Below are 14646 nucleotides of genomic sequence, written 5' to 3'. Positions count from 1 at the left end.
AATTCCGAATACTTAAAGAAAGCTTTCTTGAAAGATACTAATTTTATATTTATTTTATGTTTATCTTATGTATTATTTATTTTATTATGCATTTAGTTATTTATGTGTTCTTTTATTAAAATTACTTTTATCTCTTAACATTTATTTATTTTTATCGCGTGTCTCTTTGAATAATTTTTTTCTTCTGAATCTAATTCCTCTTTCTATTTTTAGACTAATTAATTTTATTTTGTTTAAATTCCAAAAACTCTTATTTATTTCATTCTGCATTCGATCGTTTATGTATTCGCTTTTTTTGTTGCGATTAAAATTATTTTTAGCTTTCAAAAATCATTCCTCCATCTGATCTAATTCCCCTTTCTATTTTTTACATCATATATATATATACACATCGGTTACATTTTTCCCTTCAATTTTAACTTGATTTATTTTATCTCGTTCAAATTTCGCACTTATTTCTGTTTCAAGGGAGGGGCTCTACACGAAATTTACATTTTCCATTTCCAAGGACGAATCTGCGGCGTTAGAGCGACGGTTTCTCTGGTTGCGCTATTGTAATTACTATTTACACGTGTCGCGTGAGTGGCAGCGGCACGCACGTCCCGACGCGACGGACGTACGCACGCACGCACGCGTGAGCTTCGCAAACTCCGGTAGTCGACAGAATAAACAGATATCGGCGCTCAATCGCGCGCGCGCGATGGCGTTAACGCGATGCGCCCTTTGTGCGCGACGCCGGGCGTCATTATCATATGGAAATTGTTACACGCCCGTCACGGTTTTACGCGTGTCGCGCCCAGGGGACACGTCGATTTCGCGTTCGTTAACGCGTCGCAGTCGCGTCGAAACTTCATCGGTCACGAATCAGCATTCGTTCCATATGCGCGCGCGGGGAGGATACGCCCCCGTAAACTACACCCCCGTAACGCAGCGTCATTCGACGCCGGTGAAACGGCGAAGTTCGGCGGCACGATTGTGCGGGACGAAGATTAATTTCCGGCGGGCGCGCTTTGAAAACGGCTCGCTCTCATATCCGTGAAATAACGCGCGTTGCGTTGAACGCGACGATCGAGTCGATGTTCGCGTCGTTGCATCTCTTTGCGTTTGCATTTCTACCTTAGGGCCTTCTATTTAATTGTGCAATAGCGCAATTGCAATCGTGAGGCTCAGGTGCACGAGTATTTCTATCAATGTTAGTTTCAGCTATCTTTTCATCTTTTCTCAATTCCACAATGTTTGTGGACGTGTGGACTGAAAAGAGTTTGGTAATAGCTATCGCCATGTTAAATAAAATGATGCCAATATTTAGTTAATAAACCAGAAATAATTTTACTGTTTTAAATATTTTGTAAGTATTACCAAATTATGTACTTGGTGTATGTCTTTTATCTTTATAATATCTTTTTTATAGATTGAAGTTAGTTCAGGTTGATAGAAATAAACAACTGCGCCTTACAATACTTTGCAACCACTTACAACCATGTTTACACATAGTTGTGAGTAATTGTAAAGAAATTTTATTATTTTGTTATATTTGGCCGTGTATCCATCGAGAACGAGTTTCGTCACAAATCTTCGACATTACGAGTCAGAATACGAGACAAAAACTAGAAATTTTATGTAAACTACAATTTAATATTTTACAAAATTGTTTAATTGATAGTTTTGATTATCGCTCTAATACTTTAATAATTTTTTTTTTTTTTGGTCAATACTTTGGCTTAGTATTTACTTATTCACTTTCACGTCGCCGAACATGTAATTTATTCCCAGTATTTTGGCTGATTGCCTTAGCATTTATTCCGGCAATTTATCAAAGAAAATGCCGAATGAATGCATTCAAATTATCTGTCCGCGCGAGGGAAAATCCGAGAAAATCCGAGAAACGAAGGACCGACGCGTACGTATGCCACGCAAACCGCTTTCTCTTACTTCCCATTCCCTTCCTCCTTCGCATGTACGTACAACTATTTAGGTTGCATTGTTCCTACGTGCGGTTAATAGGATTCTCTGCAGCGACGCACCGAAAGGGCGAAAGGGCTCGGAAAATTCAATTTCGTGTCCGACCGCGTAAAAATAATGCCGCGCGCTCTCACTCTCACGGGCCGCTCGTAAAAAGCCGCTTCTAGTACGAGGGCCGCATTTTTAATTCCGCCGCGATCGCGACGTAGATTCCACGCGAGGGAACACATCGTGAGAACAAAAGATCACGTTTAATTGAGCGGTCGGAGTGCGCGTTTCGAGATGCCGAAGTCCCGGAATTTTAAGTATCGTCCGTCCGGCCGGTCGCGGCCCTCTAAGCCCTGCGCTCTTATCGAGAAGTGCTTTCGGCGAACTACCGCACAGAAAACATTTGGGGTCCTGATTTATGTCGGCGATAGGCGAAAGGGCCAGAAATTCATGCTTCGAAGCTTGCCGATCCGACTATGCATCGCGTTCAGCATTCATCACTATTTATAATTTTCGGTAAGGATACCTTTCATTGTGATACAAGCGATCATTTCCTCGTAATGCACGTCGAACGATTCTAAAGGCGTGTGTTTTAAAAAATCTATGCAAATAACGTAGTTTTTACATATTCAGGATTTATATAAAAATACATTAAATTATAGAAATTATTACATTGTTTTAATCGCTCTATAAAATTCAATCTTTTCAAAGTTGTCTACTTTATATATATAAAAAATTCCCAAGATTAATTCAAAGAATATATGAAGAGTTTCAATTAATTTTTTTATATTTAATCATATAACATTATCCTCCAATTTGCTAAATATTAATTCTTTTTGTGCTGTTCCAATGAAGTACATTAATATTAATTATTACAATATTTTAAAATTTCACGATGTTCATGTTAAGTTTTAACAAGTTACTTAATTTTTCCGATGCTGAAAAATTACTTTTGGGAATTTTTGTGGAAAAAATAATAAATTCGATATCTACAGAAAGGACATGTTTTATTGATTATTAATGTGTAAAAAAATAATAATTATTATTGTAAGATTTTTGAAAAACATGATTTTGAGGAAAACGCGTTTGAAGTTTGACAAAGAAAATTCATAAATAATTGTATTTTTCAACAACCTTTCACTTTCTTCTCATATCTAGACACTATAAAGAATGATTTAAGTTAAAAAAAATTGACTTTTTTGAAAATTGAAAAGATATGTAATCCCTTAAGTGCGAGAAAATTGTAATTCAGCAATGTTCAATACTCATCGGGATTAAATCGGACGTAAGGGCGCGAGGAGTGACGTAAGAGACACAAAAGGGAAGCGAGTAGATCGCGTTCGTCGCAGCGCGCAACGCGTGATTAATTCACGGCGGCGCGGTGCAGAGAACCGTCACGCCGACGTATCCGGCTGGTTATAATGCATCATGTCACGTTGCACGCTGTAAAACAGGGATATCAATTTGCCGTACACGCATCGCTCATGCGTGTTGCGTGGTGCGCCGTATACCGGTGGACGGGCCATCCCCCCGAAGAGAGAAAGGGCTACGTGTACATAACGAATAAGAGTCCACGTAGATCACACGAGGATCCCGAAAAATTCCGTCAAAATAATCCTACATTTATTCCGCTCACCAATCTTACGTTTAATACCAAAATTATTGCATACCCACACTCACAAACGTTTTTTTTTTACATTCAGTTGCCAGAATTGTTTTCTCAAACGCACGAGGACTTTTAAAATTCTTTGGAGACAGGTCAAAACTTTCCGTTACACCGAAATCGTGAGGAATACCAACTTTTCACAGACATATAACTTTGAAATGCGCAACTACATATGTAATAAATCGCGTCATGTACATTTACGTTATTAATAATTTATAAACAATACAGAGTGTTCCGATGTACACTGTCAGTTACTGAAAATCTATAATTCATTACGTATAGTATAGATTTTTACTACTGGCAGTGTATATCGAAATATTGCCGGAATCGCATGCAAATAATTGAAACAATCTATTGATTATTCGAAAACGAATTTCTTTGAAAGAGTTAATATTTTAGTTCACTGAGAGAAAAGTGTTTGATGTTTTCAACTATAATTGCATGCTAAAATAATTACGGTTAGGAGCTCCATTTTTATAGTTGGTTATTGCTATAATGTAATAATAACTTCACATTTACAGTTATGTTCTATAAAGATTTTTACTATTTTTACTATTTATAATTTTAAATATTAATATACAAGATATAATTGGTAAAAATAAAATAAACGTTTTTATATAGTATAAGCACAGTTATAATAAATACAATTTTTTTAACATTCGCTTACTATTTACGTAGTAATAATAACTAACAGTAAGCTATAACTTGCATCGATAAAACAACTATTGGGCACCGAAAATGAATATGAATTATATAATTAAATTGTGGCAATTGCAACCATTTTTTCTCTCAACGTTCGATCGTTCGTACATACGCAAATCCGAATAACTAGTTGTTTTGCAATATTCTACGTCAAAACGATCCACGATTTTTTTCTCCAGTCGAGTTGATAAGCCCGTGTCCATCGGTTCGCCAGTTTAATTTCTACGGCATGTTATTGATCCCCGGGAAAAAGAAGATTTCTCTTTTTTTTTCTGTTCATTTCATGGTACCGAGTCAAAGGGTCGCGATTGAAAGGCCTTCCTATCGTGTACTTGGCGAAACGAATCGTTGGTTTTGACAGAAATGTACACGAGGACCTTTCTTCGTGACCAACGTGCGCCAATCTATCGAATTATTCGGCAAATAATCCGCGTATATGGTCTCGACGATAAAGAAATCCATTTACGTCCGCTAACAATATTTCTTCGAAACGTTTCGGCGAAATTGATTCGCGGATACTCTACCGCACGAAATTAATAAAAAGTATTATTTAACAAATTTTTCTCTTTGAGTAAAGCTACATGTGGGATGAGACTTTAATTCTTTTATAGCAAATCAATAAAACATGGGTATCGTAAAATTTGATGCATCAATGCGGGAAGTAATTTGTAATTTTCTAATCTGTTGCTTCTTGCAATCTACACGAAAAGAATGGTTTTGCTAAAGTATCTAAAAATTTAGCTGGATGTAGATCTGAAAATAATTTTGTTAGACCATCAAAATAATTATGTTGAACTCTCAAACTGATTGCTAGAATGTCAAAAAATTTTTGCAGCATTGCTCATCATGCTTTGAACTTCATAATTATTTTGATGGTACAATAAAATTATTTTCAGATCTGTATCCAGTTAAATATTTAGATACTTCAGCAAAGTCATTCTTTCCGTGTATAAAAATTTCTAGTTTCTAAATTTGGCATTCCCAAGTTAAAGCATTTGCCTACAGTAACAAAATAATAAATGCAATAAAATAACTGCTGGCAAAAAAGAGTATCTCTCACTATGAAAGCACATTTTCACCGTTTTCAGTGCCAAGAAATATTTCTCGTTCGAGAATCTCGTTAATAGACGCTATCGAGAGCTCTTTTTCATTCCGGGCGCGCGGTATCGCGAGCGATGTTTCGATATTCGGCAATAATAAATCGGAGCAGGGGAAGGCGACAAAGGCGCAGGGAGGTTGCTATTTAGATGGGTGGATCGCAGTACGTTATGAACGAGAGCCAATATCGATGATTTACCATTCGATCCGCTGGTTATTGCGCGCGGTCTCATTATTTATACGTTACACATCGGTACTTTTATATTTATGTATCGCGCGCGGGCACGGTCCGCACGCAGGAAATAAAGTGCCGTCTGCACGGCCGCGAATGAAATAAACGATTTTCGCGGAGCGGGGAGGCCGCGCGAAAGAAAGAACGGGAAGAAAATCGATTTCGCGTGCTACACGACTGCCTCAAATTATTGACGGAAACTTCGTAAGCCGATTTGCAGTCACGATTCCCTCTCGCTTTCTGCTCGCGTTACTCGGAGGGGAAAAAAATCGGGAAGACTTCCGAAGAAGCTATTCAGACGCGCTTATAGCTTTTCAAAAAAAAAAATTCCCATTAAAACTTGTACTTTAAATGTATCATTGTGTTCCTGCACGGAGAGAACGGTGTCTAAAAATTTAGCTAGATACAGATTGGAGAATGATTGTTAGTTAAATGAATTAGAACGCGCAAGCTGATCGTTAGAATGTCAGAACTTTTTACAGCATTGCTTATCATGTTTTAGCGTCATACATAATTATTTCGATGGAACGAAATTATTTTTAAATCTGCACTGAGAAAAAAATGGTTGCAATTACCATAATTTAATTATATTTCAAATTATCAGAAAATGTAATAAAACATTTATTCATAATTCATAAATCTTATAAACGTAAGGTTGTTATTACAAGCATTGCAGTAATAATTATTATAAAAATGGAGCACGTAACCATAATTATTTTAGCGTGTAGTTGTATAACAGTTACAAAATACAAAACACTTTTTCTCAATGTGTATTTAGCTAAATTTTTTTAGACACTACAGTAAAATTGTATTATTTGTGTAACAAAAAATTTCCGCTATTATGTTATTGCGTATCTCATATATATATATATATATATATATATAAAATTTTTAACAAAAGCTACGAGTTATGAGAGGCAACCGCGTTCGAAGTTTCAGTCAATTAATCATCCAACCAATTGGATTGTCACGTTTGGGGATTTTCCCTCCAATTTGAATTTTGTTATTATCATGGAGATTTTTGAAAGGATAAAAAATTTTGGGGAGAAAAATGTAGTTATACTTCAAAAAAAAATTCGTGATAATAACAATTAACAAAATACAAATTTAGAGAAAAATCCTTCAAATTCTTGGCAACTGTGGATCCAATGAGTACAAGCTACTTATATAAGTCTAGGAAAAGTTATACTATTGAATGATTTCCCTCTCTATCCCACGTTTCTTTTAAATAGAAAAATTTTTCAAAGCGTCTCAAGAAAACGTGAAATGTATAGAAAGAGAAGTGAGCCGCGAAAGATTAATTTCGAGGGAAATCAAAGGGAAGCGGGATTCTCGAACTTTGATCCAACATCTCCATCGTATTCTTTTCATGGCCGAAACTCTGAAATCTCTCACCTGGCCAGCTCTCTCTGAAGATGATGGACTCTCGAGCGCGCTCTTTCAGCCTCAGCCGTAGCCTCGCGTACCCGAGCTTCGGCCTCCATTCGCTGCCGGCGTTCTCGTTCCACATCTCGTTGCGTGGCCTCCCTCTGCAACAATCCAAACATTGACATTTATTAATGACAGTCACCGGCAGACGGAAAAAAAGCAAGGGGGAGGGGGTGGGTGGGGAAAAAAAGGGTGGTAATTAACGCGACGGTGGGACGACGCGGCGATGCAAAATTCAGCGTCGCGCGTCGCCCTCGAAAAATCGACGTCGTCGTTGCGACAGTCGTGAATAATGGAATCGGCAATAATGACGTCGATACGAGCAATCGCGCGCGCATCGCGGAAAGGTATCGCTGGCGCGAGTGTGATTAATTAATGGCGGATTTAAAAAGTGTTCGCAGCGTCGCGCCGCGCCGCGCCGCGCAGCGAACACGCCAGTTGCCGCGTTATTTCGTTGCTCGTTTCGCCGGCGGGGGAGGGAGGGGAACATTAATTGACTTGTAATTAATCAGCGCGCATTCGTCATAATTTATTCGTGGTAACGTGCGACGAGCGGCACGATTAATAAATCACCGTCAAATCGTCCGTGCTTTTCATTTACGCGATTGGGAGAGTCGCGGTCGGAATTGTCGGTGGACAATCGGCTCTTTTTTCGCAGCGAAACCTCGGTAATTAATAATAATACCTCGCCATAAGACAAACATCACGCAAATAAAGACAGGAATAATTTTTTAAGCGAGGTTAAAATATTCCACTTCACGTGGATAATACAAAGCGCGTAGCTGTTATTCGGAGAGATCGAAATAATCGAATGAATAAAGGTAGCCATTGCGGATAATTCGAATAGTGACGATTGATCATTTGTAAAATATTTCGGGAAATTATTCGCGGAAATTATTCTATAGTGTTTGAGCAACTAATCGGGCAAGCCGCTGAAAAATAACGGGCAATCGTTAACCGAATAAATTATTCAGAGGGGAACGATGGGTACCTGTGTGCAATTCTTTCTAGGATAACGCCCAACTCTGGTCCGTAGTAAATCTGAACTCGGCGAAATTTACCGGCGGCAGCGTCTGATCCTCGCCATGGGCGAACCCGGAATCCGCTTGGTCGCGAGTACGGGTCGGAGGAGATGAGGAGGGGAAAAATGCGCGAGACGACGACCGAAAAAGCTCGTCGATCTCCGGATCGGTCGCGTCGCGGGTGCGGGGGAGTAGGAATTATTCATGAATTTAAATCGGAGCGCCCGGCCGCACGCCACATTGATTGCGCCCTTCCGGATCGCAGGCGACGAGTCCCCGGCCGTCGCTTCTCTGCCCGCTTCTCTCCAAGTGCCATCAATAATTGTGCCGGACCAATGTGCCGAAAGCAGTATTTCACGCGATTTAACCCGCCGGTAACCGCGGCTATCTCGGGACCGGCCGTAAATTGTCGTTTGTCCCGGCCGGGAAGCCCGGGAAGGACCAAGTTTCGGGATGCGGTGCGAGATAATAATGCTCGCAGATTTGCAACGGTGGCGATTGGCTTTGGGAAAAAGACGGATGATTAGATTTATGTAGATTCTTGAACAAGTCCCCTTATTAAGAGACAATTGTGTAGAGTTTGTTGAAAGGCAAAGGGAGAGAAATAGGATGGGCAGCAAATATAAAAATTAAAGGGATACACTATTAATTCTAACACGACGAGAATAGAGTTAATTTAAAGTGAGATTAAAAAATAATTTTAACGATTGAAGTAACAATCTTACAATAAATTTATAATTATCTCCAGTAAACGGAGCTGTGCAAAATGTATCATAAAAATATTTGAAATATACAAAATAGCAATCTTAATATTTGAATTACAAAATACAAAATACTTTTAATCAGAATAATAGAAATAACGGCTGTATGCTAAAGCAAATTCACAAATAGGATGAAGGGCAATTAACCGAGCAAATAAGATAGAATATTACAAAAATAGTGTCAGTACTTCAAATAATTAATAAAACGAAACGTTTCGACTTTATTTAGTCTCTCTCAATCGTAAAAACGATTGATCAATTAAAATGAATTTAATTCATTTACATTAATTGTAACATAATTAATAGAACAGAAGCTTTGTCATAAAATTAAACATTGACTATTAGTGTAGTTTGAATTACATTTCATGTACATAAAAATTATGTATAAAAATTATAATTTAGAGGTGAGAATTTGTTCTGTCCAGCATCATGTGTCAAAAATTAAAAATCAAATTGTGTAAATGTTTTGGAAACCTCACTATGTCAAAAATTCAAAATGTGGAAATACTTTCAATCTTTTGATTTGAAATACAAAATACAAGTTGTATCTCATTTTGCTCCTTCCGATAAAATTTATTTTTTGTTAAAATGAGCATTACTTTTTCTTTTTTTTGAAATACTACTTTTGAATCGATGATTATCTCGCAACAGATAATACGAAAATTTCTTTGACGAAAATCATGTTAATTATTTATGTAACATTCATGGTGCAAGATCCATTCCAACGTGCCATTTATGGTGCATTACAATGCTCATCCACCAATGCTTGTCTAATGTCCATAATGTTAGACCTTCGCAGGAAGGTCGCCGATTTTTCTCGGCTCGCCACGTTTACAATCGAATTCGTAAAAATTCCGCCAACGTCGACGGATATCGTCGCGATCAAGCGGAAGCTCGGCGAAGAAAGGACTCAGGCGAATTCGAGGACGTGTGGGGTCCAAAGGGGAGATATCGGGGAATACAATCTGGTAAAAGCCGGGCTGACCGCCGCTCGCGCGCGGAGGGTTTAAGGAATGGCCGGAGCGGATTTATGGCAGCCTTAAATCCTAACGAACGCTCTTTTCCACCCCCCTTTCCCAGTGGATCTCCCCGCGACTTGCTTTCCATCGAGAATATGTCGTATTTGCAAGGTTTATACTTGGAGCGCGATTTCGTCCCGAAAAATTCGCGAAGATTTTACAGCTCGAATCACGAAAGCAAGCACCTTTTCCGTGAGAATTCCGTGTGAAGTCGTGATTTTATGACAAGTGTACTTTCCATTATTCGAAATCAAGGAAGCGAAAATCAAGGAAACGAGAACTTCTGCACTTGTGCAAAGAACGATGGAAAATCGCTGAAAATCATTTTTTAAAGATAAATATAATGCTACATTAAATGTAAAAACTATAATTAAAAAGAATTTTATAAAAAATGGATTCGTAGACTCGTATTTTTTTTACGTATTAAATTTGGAAGAGCTCTTGACCCGATTACAATACCAAGTATATTTTACTGAGATTTAGTTCAGAGATTTTGTAATGCACGAAAAGAACATTTTTACTGAGACATAGATCTCAAAATAATTATATTCAACCATTTAAAAAATTGTTTAGATATTTAACTTGGTTGCTAGACTGTCAAAACTGTTTACAGCAACATTATCACTTTTGAACGTCTCTTATATAAAAATTTTGATGGTCCAACATAAAATTATTTTCTAATCTGTACTTTCTAAATCTGAATCAGTTCAATTTTACTGATTTATAAAATTATACTTATAACTGTGATCATTACAGTGATTATTCACTGTTTTTCAGTGATTCCGCTTAAAAGGGGAATATACACCATTGATCGGAATCAGTGTATTATTACTGAAAGGCAGTTCACGTACACTGAGAGAAATCATTTGTGAAATTAATCAAAGTTTACTTAAATAGTGATCAAATGAATTTTGTAGTTACTAGTACCAAAAACTCAGTAGGATTTAACGAAACTTTTTATAATTAGTTGTACGAAAATAATTGTTCGATTAAGGCTACAAATTGTTTGTCGAATATTACAACTATATATTTAGTAATTATAACTATAAAATTTATTTGATTACTATTTAACTAAACTTTGGTTGATTTTATCAACTTTCTCTCAGTGTATCACTGATTGATATAGTTATAAGTATACCGCACTCCGAAATCAGGCTATCATTCACAGTCTTTCAGTGAATAATACACCGAATCTGATTTAGAAAGTATCCAGCTTAATTTTTAGTAAAATTGTTCTCTCCATGTACTATCTTGTTGCTCTACGCGCGCACGACGTAGCGAGACACCGAGTTTTCGACCGAAAATATCGAATCGTATTTAACGCGAGAAAACTGATACGATCGTCAAAGACACCCCACGGAGAAGCGTATGCGCGCGCCCGGATAATCCCCCTGCAGCGAGGACGCGCACGTGCGCAGCGCAGCTTCATTCGGTGCACGTGCAGCGGGAAAGATGCGCGAGGAAGGTCCTGCCTAATCAACGCGGTGGGGCGGCGGGAGCTCTGCGCATCATCGAGGCCGGCAAATAATTAATGAGGCGGCGACATCCGAGGATCATCCGGTCGCGCCTTAATAATTCATCGCGAGCGAGATCGTCGGCTCGTGAACGCGTCGATCGAGTCGCCGCCGTTGCCGCGCCCGTGTGCTTTCGGGACGAGCACGTGGCGAGCGAGGTGCAAGAGAGGAGGGAAGAGAGAGAGAGAGAGAGAGAGGCAGGACCACGAGAGGCTTACGACTTACGGGGGGGGGAGGGGGGAGCTGCGTTTCTGTCGGCAGCGCTCCTTTCGCTCCTTCGCCGGATTGATAGCTCGGTCACGTGCCTGCGATCCCCGATACTCTCTCCGCGCTCACGACGGAGGAGCCGCGCGATAAATCTTTCAGGCCGGCTTGCTTTCACACCTCCGAGAATCGTGCGGCTCGTCTCTCCGCCCGCGAGAAGTTACGAGGAAATAACAGAAGGGCGGATCTCGCGCGCGCGAAGATGCGGAGAGAAAGAGAAAACGGGCTATGTAGCGTACAATAACACTGCGGGCAGCCTCTTGATCCCGCTCGCGCGGGAATATAGCTACAGCGCAATCGTTACTCCGCGGCAGTTTTACCGCGGAATTTCTCTGTTTAGTCTGAGCATTAAAAGTGTTCCACCAACCGGAGCAGCGGCAGCCGCGAGTCTTGCTATTGATTTTGTCACGCTGCTAAGGTAAATGGGGCCGCAGATAATGGGTAAATAATTTCTGTCGTGACCACGAGGTATCTCGTGTACGAGTTATACAAATTTTGCTTTGACCAATCGCCGCCGCCGCCGCCGCCGCCGCTTGTGCGATAAGCGACTTTTTATCAAGCGGAAAAGAGGTGAAACGACGCTAGAAATAGCACTCTCCTTCGCGATACATTGTTTTCTTTCGTGAAGTACAAAATTCGGAATAAAAAGATCGCGTGTTCGAGCATCGGGTTTCTTGATGAATAATACAAAATTGGACCTAAATGCGAAACGTGTACGGCGTCGTTGCGACATGGGGTACGTATAGCTTCGTTGTTAACTAGCGCGTTTCGAGCGCGGTGTCACACCGGCCGTCACATGGAACTGGCAGTTATCAATGCGCGGCAGATGTTATGTGCCGTCAATGCGTTACATCGCGCAATATAATGCGCTGCGCACTCGTTGCACGTCAATAAAACGCTTGGAAAAGTTCGTTCGCTCGATACGTTTGACGTACGTTACGGATATTCGCCGTCCGGAGTTATATTAGGAAGTTTGATACTGAAAGTATATATGAAAGCTTGTTCCTAGGGATGGGAAGTAGTTACTTTACCGTTATTTTTACTTTTTTACGATAACGGTTTGTTAATGACGTTACAATTTTTTTATAACGGTAATGGTAACGCCAGCAACAACTCGTCATTACGCATTACTCATTGAAAAACGTTACACTGAAGGAAGAAAATTTTCTGTTTAAATAAATATCAGAATAAAATAATTTATTTTTAAACTTAAAAAATTGTTTTTAATGTTAAAAATTTATTTTAACATTATTTCCTCGATTTAAGAAAACCATTTTTTGAGTTTAAAAATAAAATTATTTTATGCTAATATTTATTTAAATTGAGGAAGTAATATTGAAATATATTCACTTGAACATAAAAAACTTTTTTCAGTGCAGTTGACTCGTTAAGTAACGAGCAAAAGTTTTGCGTTATTTGGACTCGTTATGCTAGGAGTTGATTGTCAAAAGTTACTATTTTAACTCTGTCCTTATTACTGCTGTGAAAAATTGTAACATTATTATCAAATTATAAAAAAATAATGATAACGAGTAACGATGTTATTTAAATTGTAACTCGTTACTTTTTATCCCTATTGCTACAGAATTTCATAGCAGGGATGTGGGAATCACGATTTTCTGGTACCAAATCGAATCAAATCATTGAAACACAATTTTAATTAACGACGTAATTGGTTAAATTTTCATGGAAAAGATTACTTTGTAAGAAAAATAATATTGTTCTTACAGTATAAAGTTATGTTTAATATTCATTTAGGAAACTGATTCTAAAATTTTAATTCCTAATATCTAATGTTCCTCCATTGCACGCAGGATTTTATTATGAAAAAAATTTACATATTATTATTTTATAATAATAATATCAATACAGGTTCTGATTGATTTAATTAAATTGAAAAATAAATATGGAAAATTGCCTCTAAGAGTTGGCATAAGGTTTTGTTGTGCAAGTTTTAATAACCTTATTTAGTTAATTGTTTTTTTTAAATAAAACTCAGGTTACAATTTAAACCGCAAATCGATTCACAATTTCGAGTCCTCTTCGGTGTTAAAAGTCCCGTGTAAAATGCTCTTTTTAATCAATCAAACAAAGTTATAAAAGTTGCACATCGAAACCTTGTGCTAGCATTTAGAGGCAATTTTTTCCACGTTTATTTTATGTTGGATAATGGTGACTATTCGCTTTTGCGGTGAAACTGCAGCTAAATATACAAAGCGCGGATTTGCGCCGATCGACGAAAGAACGCAAAGGTCACGAACGCGGGCGAAAGTGCGCGCGAGTGCGTGAATGCTTCATTCATCGGCAACGAAAGAACCCCGTGAATGGCAGCCTCTCACGAGCGCAGATATCTGCGGGCAGATACCTGCGAGCGTTTTTAATGGCCCGTGAATTTTCTCGTTTGCCTTTTTCATCACCCACGTGTTTGTATCACAGTACCGTTCATTCAACGTATCGGCGCCGTGTCGCTTCTATTCTGAAGCCGCTATTATTCATTCCTGCATAGACGCCGCGCCGTTCGGTTATCTTACTATCGATAGGATTGTTTATTTTGCATTAAACATTCGTCGATAATACTTGGGCTTGATGTCATGTTATTATCTTGTAAACTTTTTAATGAATCACTTGGAAATTTTTATTAGAAAATTACTCAGATTCATCTTATTTCGTGTTAACTTTCAGAAATAGACACTTATTTGAACAATGCCACATATAATATATAATTAATTTAATAAAATAAAATTCTGGAAACGTCAGATTGTATTTGGATACCTGTGCAAGCGCATTTTGGAAAGATATCTCGATATTCCTGAAAAATAAAATTCAATTTCGTTTTTCTTGTAATATATACACTTTACTGTTATATAAAAGCAAATTGTTTCAAGTTACGTCGAAGAATGACGAAACTAACAATAATCTCAGAAAATTACCAAGGATCAAAATAACCCTCGTGCAAATTCGATATTCCTAAAAATATTCGCGCGCATCTA

At 38.3% G+C, this 14646-nt stretch overlaps 1 protein-coding gene and 1 long non-coding RNA gene across 9 annotated transcripts in view; one reads left to right on the top strand and one right to left on the bottom strand.

Annotated features, from left to right (window-relative positions):
- LOC105204096 overlaps positions 1–14646 on the bottom strand; it is a 272220-nt gene that overhangs the window by 22988 nt on the left and 234586 nt on the right. For all 7 annotated transcript variants that reach the window (XR_003269145.2, XM_039451075.1, XM_011173142.3 and 4 more), the window contains one exon: positions 7044–7177. Coding sequence is in view for 6 of the 7 variants with exons in the window: in XM_039451075.1 (XP_039307009.1) it covers positions 7044–7177 (134 nt within the window). In the remaining variant the exon portion in view is untranslated. The remainder of the gene's footprint in view (positions 1–7043; positions 7178–14646) is intronic.
- The window catches only part of LOC105204094, a 135064-nt gene that overhangs the window by 25780 nt on the left and 94638 nt on the right, over positions 1–14646 (top strand). The gene's annotated exons all lie outside the window — the stretch shown is intronic.

This window comes from Solenopsis invicta, chromosome 6 (genome assembly GCF_016802725.1).
Source record: "Solenopsis invicta isolate M01_SB chromosome 6, UNIL_Sinv_3.0, whole genome shotgun sequence".
In the NCBI taxonomy this organism is placed as follows: Eukaryota; Metazoa; Arthropoda; class Insecta; order Hymenoptera; family Formicidae; genus Solenopsis; species Solenopsis invicta.
This window is presented reverse-complemented; position numbering and strand designations above follow the sequence as displayed.